General features: G+C 41.2%; 1 protein-coding gene across 1 annotated transcript in view; it reads left to right on the plus strand.

The window, feature by feature from the left end:
* Positions 1-19554, plus strand: part of LOC144737029 (von Willebrand factor A domain-containing protein 7-like) — a 50356-nt gene that overhangs the window by 21763 nt on the left and 9039 nt on the right. Inside the window, exons 9-13 of the mRNA XM_078619683.1 lie at positions 5620-5736; positions 6341-6538; positions 9183-9327; positions 10844-10996; positions 17696-17791. Of these exons, the coding sequence (XP_078475809.1) occupies positions 5620-5736; positions 6341-6538; positions 9183-9327; positions 10844-10996; positions 17696-17791 (709 nt within the window). The remainder of the gene's footprint in view (positions 1-5619; positions 5737-6340; positions 6539-9182; positions 9328-10843; positions 10997-17695; positions 17792-19554) is intronic.

A 19554-nucleotide genomic window follows, 5' to 3' on the forward strand; every position in this document is an offset into this window, starting at 1 on the left:
CTGGGTTCACGTAATAATCAACCCAAAAACGAATTGGTGCCAATTTATTACATTATCAAAGCAACATTTCCACGATACTGTGGTAGTTTATATTTTCTGTTGGAAGTGGTGACACCACTCCACAATTGGGGGAATGGAGTCTGACTGATGCAATAGGGGTGGAAGAAGAGGGATGAAGTTTGCGAGGAGCTGTGTAAAGGAAACACTGAAAAAGAGCTGCATAGCTCATCGGATTTCTCCAGTCTAAATACAGTTTCTGATCTGACTAGGCATGGACATGTGAAGGATGCTGGTTCAATTCACAACTCAAATTTCTTTAAAGGTTTAACACGTATATTTTGCAACCACTTGTATTATGAATGTTGTTTTCTGGGTTGGACTGCATGGTTAGCATTTCTTCTATCAAGCGTTTGCAACACACTATTGTGGAATTTTTATTTGCTTTGCCATCTGTTGACTTAGTGGAACCAATTGCAGCAATTCAGTGCCTGCAGATAATGATTGGTGGATTATAATTCTTCCATTTAAACAGGCACAGAGCAATACGTGTTTCGAGGGTAGTGACCACATTCCGCAGGCACGAATGCTTTATGTGTCCAACTTATTCAGCAGACTGCAAGGTGTAGCCAGTTTGCCCTTTCCCACTCCTCCTGTCGTGAGTCCCAACGAGGGGGACAGGTAGGCTAAATAGACAACAGCAACAATAATACAAAGAATACAGTTCGGAGACAATGAGCAGGTAAATCTTGACTTAAAGCTTTCGTGACTGCAGGAAATCATATTCTTTGGGTCTTTCGGTAAAGCCACGTAGATAGAAAAAATAATGAAAATATCACGACGTTTCGATTGCAACACAAGCAATCGTCATCAGGTGAAATAAATCGCTATTTTGATGACGATTGCTTGTGTTGCGATCAAAACGTCGTGATATTTTCCATATTTTTTTATATCTACGTGGCTTTACCGAAAGACACAAAGAAAATGAGGAGGTACTCGGCTTTGTGGTCTGTCCTCCGGAAAAATATGCGACTCCACAACAGATGGGCACCAGAAGTTTGTGGAACGGCTAAACTTTATTTTAAAGTGTTCTTTTGAAGGACAATTGTGTATCTGCAATGGCGACCAGGTACTCCCTCCATGTCACAACATAGCAGCTCAATCCCCCAGCACGAAGTCTGCCCAAATCTAAATTGGGGGTGTGCCTGTACTCTACAGAGTACATGGGCCTCGGGGTCCAATCCCTGGCCACCACTGCATTCATTTAAAATAAAATGAAACGCACCTGGCTACCCAAAGCTATGAGCAGAGTGCACACTTATACGTGTGATTAATCATGGGTGAGCTCACACCGGCAATAAACGCAAACAATATTTAAGTGCGAACACTAGGTAAGATTACCCAATTAAACTCCTACAGATTCCAGCGGTAATACATGGAGAAATGTCGATAGAATAAATGCAAAACAAGCAACCAAATCTGGAAATCCTGATGGCAATGCAAACAAGGTGGTAAAATCAACAGTTTTAGCATTTATTACAAAATTAAGTTGATTAAATTTGTAGTGAGTTCAACTGAGTCGCAGACGTACTCTTTGGAGGCAACACATTTATTAACACCAACACACAGGGTAACTGCCCCTTAACAGAATAACAACCTATGGTGGTGACCACCAGGTTAACTAAACTAATTACACCGTAACTATCTACAACGGACCGGACCACAGCTCGGGTCCCAGTCCACGTGTTGGAGATTCTGTAGGACGTAGAACGTAGACGAAAGATTATTCAGGATGAACAACAGCGCTGGTCCCTCTGGAGGACCCGGCTTATATCCTCTGTGGCGTGGCTGGCTCCGCCCTTGGCCACGACCACTTTCCAGAATCCTCGAGCAGGATTTCAACCCTGACACGTGACCACCTCTAGCCCCCACTTGGGCCCCTGTATAGACTTAACCGGTCACGTGTCCTCTGGGGTCAACCAGAGTGCCACGGCCGAAAGTAACCCCATTCCCATGGTCGGCACTCCCACACCCTATCCTGTAGGGGCCGGCACTGCACGCCAAGCATGGTGCCATCCAACGCTATCGATCAGTACTCACAGAGCCCCTCTAGGGCCGGTACTGCACCCAAATCCTAGAGGTGTCCGCGGTGTCAATACACCGCACGCCGTGCCTCTCTCGGGCCTGCATTACCCAGTGACATCCCGCGATGTCACTACAAATTGATAATGTTACTTAACCATTTACCAAAGTCATATCCTTTGCATGCCATGCATCATGTGTATCTGTCAACTACAGCATCTGTTCATTAAATGACGCTGTTTTATTTACGTACCTTTACGTTTACAAAATATCCATATATAGGTTTTTTTAATGAAAATGTATGTTACAGTATTATATCAATGAATTCATTTTGCTATTAGCATTTAGCCCATATTCTGAGCCACGACTCGACCTTGGCTTGGCTCCAGTATTGCTCATCCCTGGCTTAACAATGATAATAATTTCAATTTGTAACATGCACAGTATTGTAACGTGCACAGAAAATTACTCAGAAGTGTGAGCAACCACAGACAAGCAGGACAGACAGCCAGGGGTGAACCATCACGAAATCTCCCCCCATTCCCCCCAAGTTGATGAGTATTGATAGGTGTGAGAGGAAATCCCATACAGATAGAACAGATGGAATTTAGCCCACTTGCTCTACTGCAATCTCTTGACAATCCTGGGTATTGCAATCTCGATGCCCACAGGTAGTTTCAGGACATGTTGTGATCCACCAAGCCTCACATCCACAGTCCTGCATTACAGGCGTGTTCCACCACCGACCAAAAACTCAATGTCGTGAGCCACTTCGGCTCAGCTCAAGGAATTCTGAGCTGGGATTTGGACCATGTTCAGAACTGGTTCAAGCCAAAACAAGCGTAGTGGTTGTGCTTCTTATGAAGATGGCCATGTTTATATCAGAACTAATGATTATGATAACGATGGAACTAATTATTTTGGGGAAAATAACGATGACAATAATAATCATGATTATGGAACTAATGAAGAAGATGGGATGGGTAATGATATGGTTGTAATATGTTGACTCTCATAACAATAATGAACTAATAATGATAACAGGGCTGATTAATAATGATGGGACTAATTAAAATGTGGATAGTGATCCTAATTTTGTTGTGCGTTTATTTTTTTTATTTTTGCATGAATGCTAATTATTGGGCAAATAAAGATGCTATTGCGAGACTATAGATGACTATTGGTCTAATGACAACGGCACCAGCGATAATAACAATTATGGTTGAACTCGTAACAATGATACTATTCATGTACATAGCAATAGCAAATATAAGTTATACAGATGTAGTGGGTTCAATTCAGGCGCACACTGGAACTTTGGGAGGCAACACTATTTATTATTAACACAACTCTTAACATATGGTGCAGTGGCGGCTGGTGATATTTATTTTTGGGGGGGCGCATTTTTTTTATTTTATTGAGGGAGGCAAATAAATATAAAGCAGTACCAAAAACCATTTTGACTACTTGAATATAAATTTTGATGATCTTTATTTACATTTCAGACCAAAAGAAGTACCAAAAAGCATGTTTCCTACTTGAACATAAATGTTTCTCTTTTATATACATTTCAGACCAAAGTACCAAAAAGCATGTTTCCTACTTGAACATAAATGTTTCTCTTTTATATACATTTCAGACCAAAGTACCAAAAAGCATGTTTCCTACTTGAACATAAATGTTTCTCTTTTATATACATTTCAGACCAAAGTACCAAAAAGCATGTTTCCTACTTGAACATAAAAACGTTAGTTTCATGCTATTATCAATATGGCTGCGGCTACTTTCATGACGTTTGCATTTGTCAGAGAGATGTTTGAGGTCTCTTACCCCCGTCGTTGTCCACAAAACTTTAGTGCCGACACTTTGAAATAAAAGACAGGGAAAACAAAAAAGAGAATTGCTAACATCACATCCAGCCAGCCACCTCCGTTTCTCATAACAAGCGCGGGTGAAGCTTCGTGTATAGCTTCGTCCTCTGTCACTGGCCTGCTGCTGGATTTGTAAATCGGGTTGGTCCGGTCCGAGATCCTTTATCTTTTTTATTTCTTCCAGCGAAAGCCTTGTGAAAGGGTTTTTTTGTAAATAAATTACAGAATTTGGATGAACTGCTGCCATTGTTTACACAAAAAATTTGATCAGCCTGATCTGGGCCACTACTGCGCAGTGGCCCAGAGCGTAAATTTGAATGACAGGTGACGAGAACCAATCAGATTGGATAAAATAACATGTATCCAATTCTGATTGGCCAGGGACGCAACGACTTGCGCCCCGAGGAGAATCTTTAAGAAACCAATTAGAGACCAGCTTCAGGTCACATGATGTCCGAAAATTTAAAGTCTCACATAGACATCCATTTGTCCGGCGCCCCGCATGAAACACATTGAAAAACATAGAAAATAGTTGACCGATTAAAGCCAGTTTTTATTAAATGCTGATGCTTTTCTTACTACCAGCCGGCACATCGTATGAAAAAAATATTTTATTTATGTATTTTTATATAATTTTGTATATGTAAATTTCTTGAATCTTGATGGGGGCGGCGCCCCTGCGCCCTCTATTGACGAGCCGCCACTGATATGGTGGTGACCACCGACATATCCTCGCTAACACACACCATCACTCGCTAACACTGACGCTCTCATACGACTCGCGTGGCCAAGCCAGGGGGGCTACTGGTTGGCCACGCTGACTTGAGGCTTGACTCTTCTTCACGAGGCGTCTTCACGAGGCACCTTCATCCCGGACCCGAGCCGCCCCGCACCAGGTGCGGAGCCTGCTTATATCTGCCTCGACATACCCGGGCCACGCCCAGGCCACGCCCACCTTCTCGAATCCTCGAGAAGGCTCAGCCCCTGGCCACGCGACCCCCAAGGTCCCCCTAGGGTCCCCGGCCCCCACCTTTATCCGGTCACGTGTCCGGCCGGGTTCATACAGAGTGCCATGGCCTGACACAACCCCCGTGGCATTGACGACAGCCTCCCGGCTCCCCGACCCGGCCGTGACGTCATTCCAATATACCCGACGTAGTGACGTCATGTGTGTACAAGCTCACACAGTAGTGACGCTACATGTCACTACAAAGATAATAAGGCACAGTGAGGCCCTTAACAAAACTTCAACCTCGCCTAGTCAAAGCAGGGTCACACTACAGTGCCAATAACTTCACGATACATAGAACATGATCATCAATTTTGGTCGATCTATTGCTGGATGAAGGCCTCCCCAGGTCACTACCTCTCACAATCTTGCAATTCTGTAACAAGGCGCCTAGTTTGATCAAAGGCACAATCATAATTGCACATAAGTTGTGCATACCATCGTCAAACTGCTATTTTTTTCCTTTGCTTTAGCCAGCTAATACTCTGTATCTCATTAAGCATGGTGGATGGAATACTTGTTATAACTTCATATTGTGATGAACATATTTTTACATCTATGTAAATTGGATTGTACTATATCACCAAACGATTGGACGGGGTGTCACTTTTATGGATAATGAGCATAGCACTGATATTCGCATTGTTATCTTTCATTAAGCTGTGCCTGAATGCCATTGAGCCACACTCGGAGATATTCATCTTTACGGATGCATCTGCAAAAGATGCGTATCTGGTGCCACAAGCGGTTGCCATTGGAGTGAGAAAGAAATGCAAAGTAAGACCCTTTACTACACCCGACTCGTATACTCTTTATATCAAACCCAAATGTTATAATTGCACGTGTGATTGACAGATTAAACACGTAAACAAACCTGTACTACATTATTGTACACCTGCAGGAAATTAAGTAATTTTATTTTAATTACTAAAGTGTCATAAGACACTTGTGGTAATCAGTGTGAGCTTTAATGGTCGTATACTGCAAAACCACATTTGATGAATGAGAGGATGTGGGAGGTGAGTGTTTAAATATAGATACAGCAAAACTTTATATTTTTCATTATAAAATATATATACAACAACGTAATTATAAATGCAACAAAAATATTACTCCAAAGTATAACGAATCAACAATACGCATATACATAATTTTAACAAGCTTTAGACATCGTACTATTTAACATTTCAATATTGCACAACATATGCTTGATGTTTCCTGGTATTAGCTCGATGTATTTCTGTAAACTCTTAATTTTAGAACTTTCGTGACTGCAGGAATTATTATTTGGTTCTTTCGGTTAAGTCACGTCTAAAGATAAACTATTTTATGTATGATTGCAGATAACATTACTGTATATTGTATATGCATATATTTCCAGGTGAATGTTGTGCACGTGAGATGGTCAAGATATATGCGCTCTTTGGACAATCAGGGAAACTTCCAGCGAACACGCGCACTTACATACCCTGAATATGACGAAATTGCTTTCAGTACTGGGGGTTTGATGTTGAATCCAACAAGTACGGAATTTCAAGAACTAATGGTAGTCATCGGAGACCTCACAAAGACGCAGCAGGTGAGTTACGATATTTCTACACGTACAATGTTCTATCACATACATATGGAACAGATGGAGCACACATTTACTCGACCGCGTTATCCTGGAAAGCCATGGTATGGCACTTCAACGCCCACAGGAAGGGAGATTCACCAACTCTTCCCCCCACAGTGCTGGATTACAGGCGTGCACAATTATCAATCCACTGCTGGATTATGGCCTGTCCAAGCTGCTGCCATCTCTCTTGGTTTTGCAATATAGTAACAATAACAGCCACGGAACTTGTACCAGGCTAGGTACAATTTAAGGCGAAATGAAGTGCAGAAGACTCGCAATCAGGCCACAGGACAAACCTAGATGTTATAAAGTAACTGACAGCGATGACTGGCAGATGCACCATCTGTGCTCCCCACTGCATTTTAGCCACACGGTTGCTCTGCTTGTTGACGTGAGCATCACTCGTCTATCATTCATTTTTGTTAGAGGGTGGCTGCCTTAAACTACCCAGTTTGATCCTTCACGAGCCTTTTCCACAAATGCCAATATTGAAACCTATGATACCAGTCATTGGCAATTCCAATTAGTTCCACATCCTCCTATACTACATCAGTCCATCACCTCTTCAACTGTTCCATGTCAATTTCATCCACTCTATCTGGCCAATCAGAAACTGTTTGGGCATACAGTGGCTGGGCATATGCGCTACATAACCCAGCCAACACAGCCTCGCCAACTGGAGGAGTTCAGATATGCGACTATTGTCCAGATCTTTCAAGGATCAATGAGTTTCTTTGACAATTCAGTCGAGTTAAACCCAGGACGGATTACAGGCAGGCCAGCCTAAATGTTTCAAATCGGTGCACATATTTATTTACCGGATTCCATGTTTTGCAAGCACAGATAGGGATGGCATAAATGTAGCAAATAATAATCAGAAGCTTCATATGGAGTGATTAACCAGGTAGCTTCCACACAGCAATACACAGTTGATGACAATGTAATGACACTTGACTGATTCAGAGTGAGACCTCCAATGCTGAAACAGTGGTGGTCACAAGCACACTGCCCAGGTATTGAATATTCTCCACAATTGCCCCATCACTCAAGGGTAGTTGATGGGGTAGAGGATTTGATAATATAAAATACCCAGGCAAATGCTTTGTCTCGGCAGGACTGATGAAAAGGCCACATCAATCAGCCTCCCATTGTGTGTGCACCAGATGAAAATCCTCCAGTACAGCTATGGAAAGCGTCTCGAACTACATGGTCAAAATATGTGTTAAATAGTATAGGACCAGTGGACATTCCTGTCACACCCTAAGGTGACCCAGAAGTGCCTCTAATTCCTGGCAACGCAGCTTTACCCTGGCCTGTCCACCACCATGAAGGTCCTTAATGATTGTCAGAATAGGGCCAGGGACCCCAAAAGCACGCGGAATAATCCAAAGCCCAGGCCTATTAATGGAAGCATATGCCTTGGCCAGGTCTATAAAGGGATAGATCCTGTATAAAGTCCCTACATCTCTGCTGCAGTAGACAGATAGGGAACATCGATTATATATCTGAAAACTAAATTGGGGAACCACACAATTCTTCTCAGAGTGCCTGGCAAGGCAATGTGGAACAATCATTGCCAAGACCTTTCCCAGCACAATGAGGAGGGAGATGCCCAAGTGGTTATTGCAATCTATGTGGCCCCCTGCTTAAAAAGGTGGACAACCAGGGCATCCTTCCATGTAATACTCTACTTACTACCTGAAGACGAGAAGAATATATCTATTCATCATCGCAGTGGATATGTTCTTGTCTGTGTTCCAATCCTTTGCTACAAATCGGTAATTATTCACCATTGGCCATCGCCCCTTATAGTAATGAATTATATCCATGCCGAATTTTATCATCAACTTGAATTATGTCAATGAACCTGTATGTGTCCGCTAAATATAGGTGTTCCTCTTTCTGTCTCTCAGTATAAGTTCCAGCATACATTGACATTTATTTTCGCACTTTTAAGCTTTTGTTCAATTTTATTCTACAAAGACCATGTTTTTGATTATCATGTCATATCAGATAAACATGCAATTATAAAAAAATATATATTTTAGCACGTTGATATATAATTTTAAATGATCAAGTTCAGCCTTCCAAAAACACTACTTTCGTGCACATCTTTATTTTATCGTTTTATCATTTTAATTTCAGTCTGCCCACAATTCATCCAGGCAGCTAATTGTATACAAAATGGGACCTTTTTGCCAATATCAAAGTATGACATTTTTTAGACAAAAAACATGTTTGTTTGCATGTACGTGTGGTTAATACAGGTTTGATTCCTTGCTAAAGGTTTGTATTTGGTGTTTGAACATCTCAACATCTGTTTTATTGCCAGAAAGCATAACATTTATTCTGTTTTTTTTCATATCTAATTGTCTGGTGGCAGGATTGCCGTCCATCATTCACATGAATTAAGCTCCATTATTCAACAAATTGTGATGCAATAATTTCCATGTGTACATTTTATTTCATGACGATACCCTGAGTACCATTATGGCGGGATAAAGTAACGACGTCAAAATCTGTTTGTATTAAAACTGTGACGCATTGATGCTTGCATTTACTGGTGCAAAATTAATTTTAACTAGTATGTATTTCACCTTTTCAGGTGAACCTTTTAAATGTCCGTCATGTTGATACAACGACCAGCAAAGTCCTTACATTTCCAGTTGACAATTCTGTGAGCGACATTGTCATTTTCTATACGGGCACAGTCTCTGCATCACCTAACATTACGATTTCTGATCCATCAGGTACGTAAATTATGTCTTACTTTTTAGTTGTAATGGGTTCTAGACGTTTGGTTGCAATCATATGCACATGGGTGGGGACATTTTATTCAAACCTACACTCTCTATTTAGAAACTATGTTGTAGAAGTAAATTGATATTTCCAGATTTAACCATTCACCACGCAGTCACTTTTCATCTCACATTGCCCTAAATAATGAAAACTACATTGCATGAGAGTGCAGTGAGGGGTGAACATTGCAGTTATCAAACAATAAACAATCTCGAATTAAAAGCACAGTATTATATTTAAAATACCCCATGAAGCAGTGGTTAACTTAAAATCTTTGCAGGTTTAAATTGAAAACAATAACACTTTCAGGATATACACATTCACCATTCACGATTGCATTGTACACACGATGTTTTCAATCTACCACATTTTAAAAGAGCAAACGCTTCTTAAAAGCTGTCTTCATTCACATTAATCATCACATTTTTTTAGATTTTATTGAGTTTAAGTTGATGCTCGTTGTTCCATAGATGATCCCATTTAGACAGTTGGCCAGCTATTTTACAAGGGCTTCCCATGGTGCATGAGCAGAGCAAAGCAAAACAAAGGCAAAAATATTAATATTGTAGAGAACGAGTACAGGGTCCTTAAGGAATATTGTCCAATTAACAAAGAGGTATTTTATGGTTGTAAACAAAACACACGGGAATCAAAAAACGGTAAAATATAAGCGACCAAGAGGTTCCAGAAAAAGTTAGGTACATGTGCAAGTATGCTCCGTGTTTTGGTTTAATAGAGAAATAAAGAGGGAGAATGAAAAGAGGAAACCAAGCTGCAGATGAGTGGTAAGGGTATTCCAGAAACATGGAGAAGCAAGGCAGAAAAAAAAACTCTTTATCAAACGAAGTTTAAGAAATGTAATTGTTTGCAGGAATCAGGAAGCACTTCTGAGGCTTTGGGAGGGAGTTATATGAACTAAGTGTTGCACACTGGAAATGAAGGACGTGGGAAGTTGCTCCAAATTGAGGGCAAACACATTTATTGTGATAATCTGTAAAATGCAACAGCACGTGTGTTACACACATGTACAGTATGTCATTGTCCTTGTTTCTGGTCTATGCGTCATAGACAGTATGCAACTATTGATTCTCTGACCGGAGATGGGAGAATGCAATTTGGTTTCTATGCAAAAGTTCAAATCTATTTAGAAACTAAATGATGAACAAAATAGTACCTCTCTAAACAATGAAATAACGATCAGTGCAATAAATAATACACTAAACATTCGGAGCAAAGTAAAACAACCTATCTTAAACGACAATAACATGATGAAGTCTGCCTGGGACACACAAATGCACAAATTTACACCCAACAATGATATATTACAGACAGCTTGTGATAGGTATACATCTGCAAGATAATAAATATTAGATTTTTCGTTTTATCATCTTATCACTCACCCCAATACTCTTAACCAATCTCCGTGGTGTGTATGTGTGTGAATGTGTGCATTTTTTTACTCCATAGGTGCAATGGATAGTGCAGTTGCAGGAAATACAACACTTTTATCGACCCAAATATCTGGAAGCACTTTTATCATTCGCTTAAAGGAGCCAAAAATGTGTGGAGTTTGGAAAATTCAGATCACATCACCGGGAACTTCAAGTTTACGTATCATCGGTAATGAAAGTCCTCGACCACCTCAATCTTTTGTCTTACCAGGAATTTGTATCCTACCAACATAGGAGCATAGACACTGTGTAACATCTAAGTTCGGACACTTTGAACTTCAATTGCGGACAATGTACTTACTGTATGCTTACAGAGATGTTGCGATAGTTGGGCAAGTGTAAAGGATGAAGGAGGGTGGGTTATTGACATAGGCACTGGGGTGGCACCCAGAGGTTGACAAAATACCACATTGTAGTTGTGATATTATGAGTTTTTGTCAACTGCAATAGCCGTAAGGGATTCATCTTCTTGGTTCTTTCGGTAAAGTCACGTAGAAGGGAAGTAATAAAATAATAAAAATAAAACATAATAAAATAAAATAATTCTCACGACGTTTCGGCTACAACGCAAGCAGCCGTCTTCAGGTGAAGAATGAGACACTGCCAAGCTAGGAGCTTATATATAAGCTGGGTAGGAGGTGGAAGAGGAGCGCCTTAACAAAAAGAATGTGCATATCAAGAGGAATTTAGCATATTCATGCGAAATGCGTAGGAGGTGGGCGGGGGGGTTTCAAAGTCATATTATGCCCATGCATTATGCAGGATCAGCAGCACCAAGGGAGGGTGCAGGGAGTAGCATTAACAAAAGAAAGGAATGTTAATAGTATGTAGCTGCAGATTCTAAACAACCACGTAGAAAACTAAAGTATAAACTACATAAAAAACGAAAGTATAAACTGCATAGCATCATCAGTATACTTTTTATACTCTACAATAAGCTGAGTTACTAACAGCAAGTAATACATTACAATTCTACATCGTAAAAATTATATAATACGCTTCCATCTAAACTTTATTCTCTTACATCACACGAGCATACACCGTACTATATACTGCCATAGATAAACCCAACATTAAATTATATACTGTATTGCTATAAACCACCCTATACCTTATACATTTTAATATAACACTATGTATTATTCTACTCACCCTAATGTGTATCACACTGCTATATGTTTACTATACAATTACGATACTATATGTTACTTTGTACATTGTATTAAGCATATAAATGTTATACTATTTGTTATTATACACTGTACCATTGACCGTCGTGTCAATGGGTGAGTCGTGGGGGGGAAAACTTGCAGCAGAGCAAAGAATCCATTCCCTGCGAAGAATACAATGCCAGTGAGTGGAACGCGGTCTGAAAGTCACCGTAAACGTGAACACAATCAGATAAGATCCGAAATGGTTTATTACGTCCTTCGAATGATTGCTAAGCCAGAATCCATCTTCTCGGTTGAAATTGTCTCTGTGTTTGTATATGTGGATCGCCTCATGAACGAATCTCTCATGATAGCCAGATGGCTTGCAGAGAACCTCTGTCTTGGAGAAGTCAATGTCACGTGAGCCCACTGAGTTGTAACAGTGATCTGCCACGGCTGAGGTGTTTGTCCTACCGTGTTTCAGGTCTGCTTTATGTTCACGGATGCGGTCCGAGACATGTCGTTTGGTTTCCCCAATGTAACTGCTACCACAGAGGCAACTTAGTTTGTAGACGCCATGGTACTGTATGTCTGGAACCACATCTTTTACAGACGGGACCAGATCACGGATTTTATGTACTGTGTTGAATCGGACCTGGATCTTGTGTTTAATCAGGATTTTGGAGATCTTTTTTGTGACCCCAGCAATGTAGGGTAAGGTGATGGTCTTGAAAGGCTCCTCAACAGGATCCTTCTTGATGGTTGGAGTGATGGCTTTGCGGATTGTGTAGTCGGAGTAACCATTAGCCTTAAGAGCTTGGCGTACGTGTTTGAGTTCACTGGCAATGTGTTCCTGGTCGGAGATGCATTGGGCTCTATGGTATAGAGTCTTGATGAGGGAATTCTTCTGGGATGGATGGTGGTGGGAATCCGGTTTTAGGTAAGCATCCGTATGGGTGGCTTTCCTGTAGACAGAGTGGCTCATTGAACCATCAGGTCTCCTTTTAATTAGGACATCCAAAAAGGGTAGCTTGCCATCTTTTTCGACTTCCATGGTGAATCTGATGGCTGGGTGTATGGAATTGATGTGGTCGAGAAATTGGTCTAGAGCAGGCCGGCCATGTGGCCAGATGACAAAAGTGTCGTCTACGTACCTCTTCCATAAGGTCGGGCGTAGAGTGGCAGTCTGGATGGCGTCAGTCTCAAATTTCTCCATGAAGATGTTGGCTACAACCGGAGATAGGGGGGGGCCCATTGGGGTGCCCTCAGTTTGCTTGTAGAAAGTTCCATTCCAGGTGAAGTATGTATTGGTTAAGCAGTGTCTCACCAGGGGGGGTACCCCAGCATTCAGTCCTTGATGAACCAAGTTTTCAATGATTGCGATGGTGTCAGGTACAGGAACCTTGGTGAATAAGGAAACCACATCAAAACTGACAAGCAGGTCGTCTGGGGACAGGGCAATCCCCTTGATTGTCGATACCAGGTCAGTAGAGTTTAGTACCGCAGAGGTGGTTTTTCCAGTGAAAAGCCGTAGGATTTCAGACAAAAAACGAGCCAATTTATAGGTGGGGGAGTTGATAGTAGAGACAATGGGACGAAGAGGTGTATCTTCTTTATGTATCTTTGGCAAGCCGTATAATCTTGGTGGCCTGGCTGCAGAAGGTTTCAACGAGAACTGTTTGGTCTGATCAATTAATGCGGTTGAATCAGAAATGATTTGCTTGGTTTTTGAGACGAGGCTGTTGGTGGGGTCTCTTTTTATTTTTGTATAGCTGCCATCGTTGAGTAGTTCTTGGATTTTGTTGTTGTATTCTGTTTTGTCCATGATGACAGTGGCATTGCCTTTGTCGGCTGAGAGGATGACAATGTCATCCCTCTTTTTTAATTGAGCTAATTCAAAACGCTCAATTTAAAAAGAGGGATGACATTGTCATCCTCTCAGCCGACAAAGGTAATGCCACTGTCATCATGGACAAAACAGAATACAACAACAAAATCCAAGAACTACTCAACGATAGCAGCTATACAAAAATAAAAAGAGACCCCACCAACAGCCTCGTCTCAAAAACCAAGCAAATCATTTCTGATTCAACCGCATTAGTTGATCAGACCAAACAGTTCTCGTTGAAACCTTCTGCAGCCAGGCCACCAAGATTATACGGCTTGCCAAAGATACATAAAGAAGATACACCTCTTCGTCCCATTGTCTCTACTATCAACTCCCCCACCTATAAATTGGCTCGTTTTTTGTCTGAAATCCTACGGCCTTTCACTGGAAAAACCACCTCTGCGGTACTAAACTCTACTGACCTGGTATCGACAATAAAGGGGATTGCCCTGTCCCCAGACGACTTGCTTGTCAGTTTTGATGTGGTTTTCTTATTCACCAAGGTTCTTGTACCTGACACCATCGCAATCATTGAAGACTTGGTTCATCAAGGACTGAATGCTGGGGTACCCCCCCTGGTGAGACACTGCTTAACCAATACATACTTCACCTGGAATGGAACTTTCTACAAGCAAACTGAGGGCACCCCAATGGGCTCCCCTCTATCTCCGGTTGTAGCCAACATCTTCATGGAGAAATTTGAGACTGACGCCATCCAGACTGCCACTCTACGCCCGATCTTATGGAAGAGGTACGTAGACGACACTTTTGTCATCTGGCCACATGGCCGGCCTGCTCTAGACCAATTTCTCGACCACATCAATTCCATACACCCAGCCATCAGATTCACCATGGAAGTCGAAAAAGATGGCAAGCTACCCTTTTTGGATGTCCTAATTAAAAGGAGACCTGACGGTTCAATGAGCCACTCTGTCTACAGGAAAGCCACCCATACGGATGCTTACCTAAAATCGGATTCCCACCACCATCCATCCCAGAAGAATCCCCTCATCAAGACTCTATACCATAGAGCCCAATGCATCTCCGACCAGGAACACATTGCAAGTGAACTCAAACACGTACGCCAAGCTCTTAAGGCTAATGGTTACTCCGACTTTACAATCCGCAAAGCCATCACTCCAACCATCAAGAAGGATCCTGTTGAGGAGCCTTTCAAGACCATCACCTTACCCTACATTGCTGGGGTCACAAAAAAGATCTCCAAAATCCTGATTAAACACAAGATCCAGGTCCGATTCAACACAGTACATAAAATCCGTGATCTGGTCCCGTGTGTAAAAGATGTGGTTCCAGACATACAGTACCATGGCGTCTACAAACTAAGTTGCCTCTGTGGTAGCAGTTACATTGGGGAAACCAAACGACATGTCTCGGACCACATCCGTGAACATAAAGCAGACCTGAAACACGGTAGGACAAACACCTCAGCCGTGGCAGATCACTGTTACAACTCAGTGGGCTCACGTGACATTGACTTCTCCAAGACAAAGGTTCTCTGCAAGCCATCTGGCTATCATGAGAGATTCGTTCATGAGGCGATCCACATATACAAACACAGAGACAATTTCAACCGAGAAGATGGATTCTGGATTAGCAATCATTGGAAGGACGTAATAAACCATTTCGGATCTTAACTGATTGTGTTCACGTTTACGGTGACTTTCAGACCGCGTTCCACTCACTGGCATGGTATTCTCCGCAGGGAATGGATTCTTTGCTCCGCTGCAAGTTTTCCCTCCACGACTCACCCATTGACACGACGGTCAATGGTACAGTGTATAATAACAAATAGTATAACATTAATATGCTTAATACAATGTACAAAGTAACATAAAGTATCGTAATTGTATAGTAAACATATAGCAGTGTAATACACATTAGGGTGAGTAGAATAATACATAGTGTTATATTAAAATGTATAAGGTATAGGGTGGTTTATAGCAATACAGTATATAATTTAACGTTGGGTTTATCTATGGCAGTATATAGTACGGTGTATGCTCGTGTGATGTAAGAGAATAAAGTTTAGATGGAAGCGTATTATATAATTTTTACGACGTAGAATTGTAATGTATTGCTTGCTGTTAGTAACTCAGCTTATTGTAGAGTATAAAAAGTATACTGATGATGCTAAGCAGTTTATACTTTAGTTTTTTATGTAGTTTATACTTTAGTTTTCTACGTGGTTGTTTAGAATCTGCAGCTACATACTATTAACATTCCTTTACTTTGTTAATGCTACTCCCTGCACCCTCCCTTGGTGCTGCTGATCCTGCATAATGCATGGGCATAATATGACTTTGAAACCCCCCCGCCCACCTCCTACGCATTTCGCATGAATATGCTAAATTCCTCTTGATATGCACATTATTTTTGTTAAGGCGCTCCTCTTCCACCTCTGCCAAGCTCCTAGCTTGGCAGTGTCTCATTCTTCACCTGAAGACGGCTGCTTGCGTTGTAGCCGAAACGTCGTGAGAATTATTTTATTTTATTATGTTTTATTTTTATTATTTTATTACTTCCCTTCTACGGGACTTTACCGAAAGAACCAAGAAGATAGACAGCATTGACATTAAACCCATGATAGCAGTTGGAGGTAATGACCACAATGGAAAGGCCATTGCAGGTGGTGGTCACCACAAAGATGGAGCAACTTCCTATTGTATAAATGCGATGGCATATGTAATATGCAGTAAATAAACATGTATGGAAATGGATTGCTTTAGTTATTTCATTTGATGCATTATCGTTGTATTGTATATATTGGGGTGGCGAGGTAGTACAGTGGTTAGATCACTGCACTATGAACCCAGAGACATAGGTTCGATTCTTGGCCATGGCTAATGTATGATCAAAACCAGATGACTGGCCTGGTATTGGAGTTTGTTTGACAAAGGGGTAATTTTGCCCATTATCCCCCAGGTACATCAACATGTGCTGCTTGTTGTGACTTGTTGAGGATGGTGCTGTGTTATAATCCTGGCGATCTGAGCTTCATTGCCCTAAAGATTTGAAGCTTTCGTGACTGCAAGGATTCATATTCTTAGGTTTTTTCGGTAAAGTCACGTAGGTAAAAAGTTAAAATTAATAAAAGTAAAATAAAAATAAAATAAAAATCACGACGTTTCGGAGGAAACACAAGCTTCCGTCTTCAGGTGGAACCGTCACAGCCAGACAGCTGTATCAAGTAAATGAGAGATTACAAGAGATACCACTCCGTATATATAATGGTTGAGGGGGGGGGAAGGGCCAGGAATGACCCACTTTTTATTATTATGGTAAGGTGCGGCTTGAGACTACGAATAGACTACATAACAAATGACTGAGCCTTTATTATGGAGAGGTTTGGTTTGTGACTACGCCTAGCCTACATAACAAAAGTGTTAAAAAAGAAAGCTAAACCTGGTAGAAAGCTAAACCTGGTAAAACAAAACTGGCTGTCTATCAGTAACTTGTAATAGTTTTCTGTCAAATAAGATGGTCCAAATAAGTGTAGTTAAATCTTTTTTTGCATGGTAATCACATCTCGTGACTTTACCGAAAAAGCCTAAGAATATGCCCTAAAGAGTTAACATTGGCTGTGAGTGATATCTCAACCCAGCCTTTAATGTGTACCTGTTTCGATCTATGAACATCAACTCTGGGAAGATAAATGTGGCCATGTTTGTATAATGATACCGTACATTTCCATGTCTCGCCTTAATCAGGACTTGGTAACAATACTTCCCACAAATATTCCTTGGTGCAAAATGTACGTGTTATATGTCATTACGCCTATAATGGTTATGTTATATTTGTACACTTTAAGGAGAAAGCTCTTTGAATTTCATCTACAAGTTTGGAGTTGAAGATGATGTCGGGCCGCACCCTGGTATAAGGGCTATCACGAATAAACCATCAACAGGTTAGAGCATAAAGTCTCATATATATGCCTACATAAACACGGTGAGGCCTCTACCCACAAATATTACAAGTTTGGATGCAAACTAAATGCATATCTTGTCACCCAACACGGATTTTATTGGAGGCTAAAGTCTATTGTGCCCCCCCAGTCTACCAAGTGCAGAAGTGGAAGGCGGCCTTACCAGTATCTACCTACCCACTCCCTCATGCTTGCCTGTGTGACAATCACTTTCAATATTGAGACAGAATGCAAGACTATTTAATATAAGTAGTGGTAACAAAATACTTTAAATTACAATAAATTATTTTCTTACCAAATTTGCTTTTGGTTAGTGTTGGTGTGATAGTTTTGGTGTTGGTATGATTTTTACCTCCACTAGTCCCAGTTACAGTCTGTCTGGATGTTATAGTGAGTAGTTGAGGCCAAAGACCAGAGACATCATTTATATTCCAATGTCAGACCACATCTCCAGAACACAGAAGGCTCAGTTTTAGTTACAACAATATAAATAACATAACATACTTCATACTAAGTCTGATTACACACAAACGTTGCAGAATTACTTAATTACATATTCACAACATGTTAAATTATCCTCTCATGTTACATACATGCAGCTGCACCCTAACCAATATTTATTATTTGAGCGACACACACTTGGTCGTTTACGATGTCTTAGCTCCCTTAGTAGGCATATCTCCTCAGCTAAATCGACACACATCTACACCTAGCAGGTACCTCTCTTCTGCTGCACTATGAACATCTACTCTCAGCAAATACAACTCCTCTGCTACTCTTTTATTGGTTGACAGACACTCTTTATACTGCACAACCAGGGTTAACATCGTCATGGCTGTCTTAAACAATATGACCCAGACGATTGCCCAAATATATATTTTTATTGACACTGCCTTACTTCCAGAACCTTCCATGTCCTTCCTCCACCTCATGGTAACTCCTGCCAATCTTCTAACTCTGTCCTCCCTCATTTATGAGGGTCGGTTCGGGCTTGGGGGAAAAATAAAATTTTAGAAACTCTGAAAAGCCCAAACCCAAACTTCCTCAAACAGGAGCCAATGAGCAAAGACAAACCAAACAGGTACCGATGAGCATGAGACAGACTCCAGTCAGAGCTTTGTTTTGTGAAGATTTTTCTCAACCTCACCTGAATTATCACCATCCAAAACTAAATAAATCACAGGAAACGTTTTACAAAGAAAGTTTCAGTTGCGTTTTTTTCATGAACCGTGAACCTGACAAATTAGAAAAAATGGGATATGAAATTGATTTTGGGGGTTACAGGACAATAGACAAAGTCAACGTGAATGGCAATTCAATAGTACTTGGATAGGTTTAACAAGATTAACACAGTCTGAATAGCTAATCATGAAAGTTGACTCCATTGTACAGCCATGGAAGTCGGCGTGTGATCCTTAGCTTGGAGCCACCAAAATTGCAAAATTGCATATTCGCAGGTAATGTACAGAGGTCGAGCAGGACTGCACGGGTCGTAGACTCGCAGGCTTTGGCACAAGCCAAACATGGTGAACCTACTGGAATCTTCCCTTCTCCATTATACCGCATGATTCCCTTGTTCTCTTGTCTACCACCCTCTCTAACTCTGCATACACTGCACTCAACCTGCCCTCTCTCTCTTCGTATGCTGCCTTGCTACAACTTTTCCTAGCCACTACCCACTCAATACTTACCCTCAAACCATAACAGGGCACATCGCTTCTCACCACAACTCTCAACCTTCACCT

This window comes from Lampetra planeri, chromosome 3 (assembly GCF_965212315.1).
Source record: "Lampetra planeri chromosome 3, kcLamPlan1.2.h2, whole genome shotgun sequence".
Lineage (NCBI taxonomy): Eukaryota > Metazoa > Chordata > Hyperoartia > Petromyzontiformes > Petromyzontidae > Lampetra > Lampetra planeri.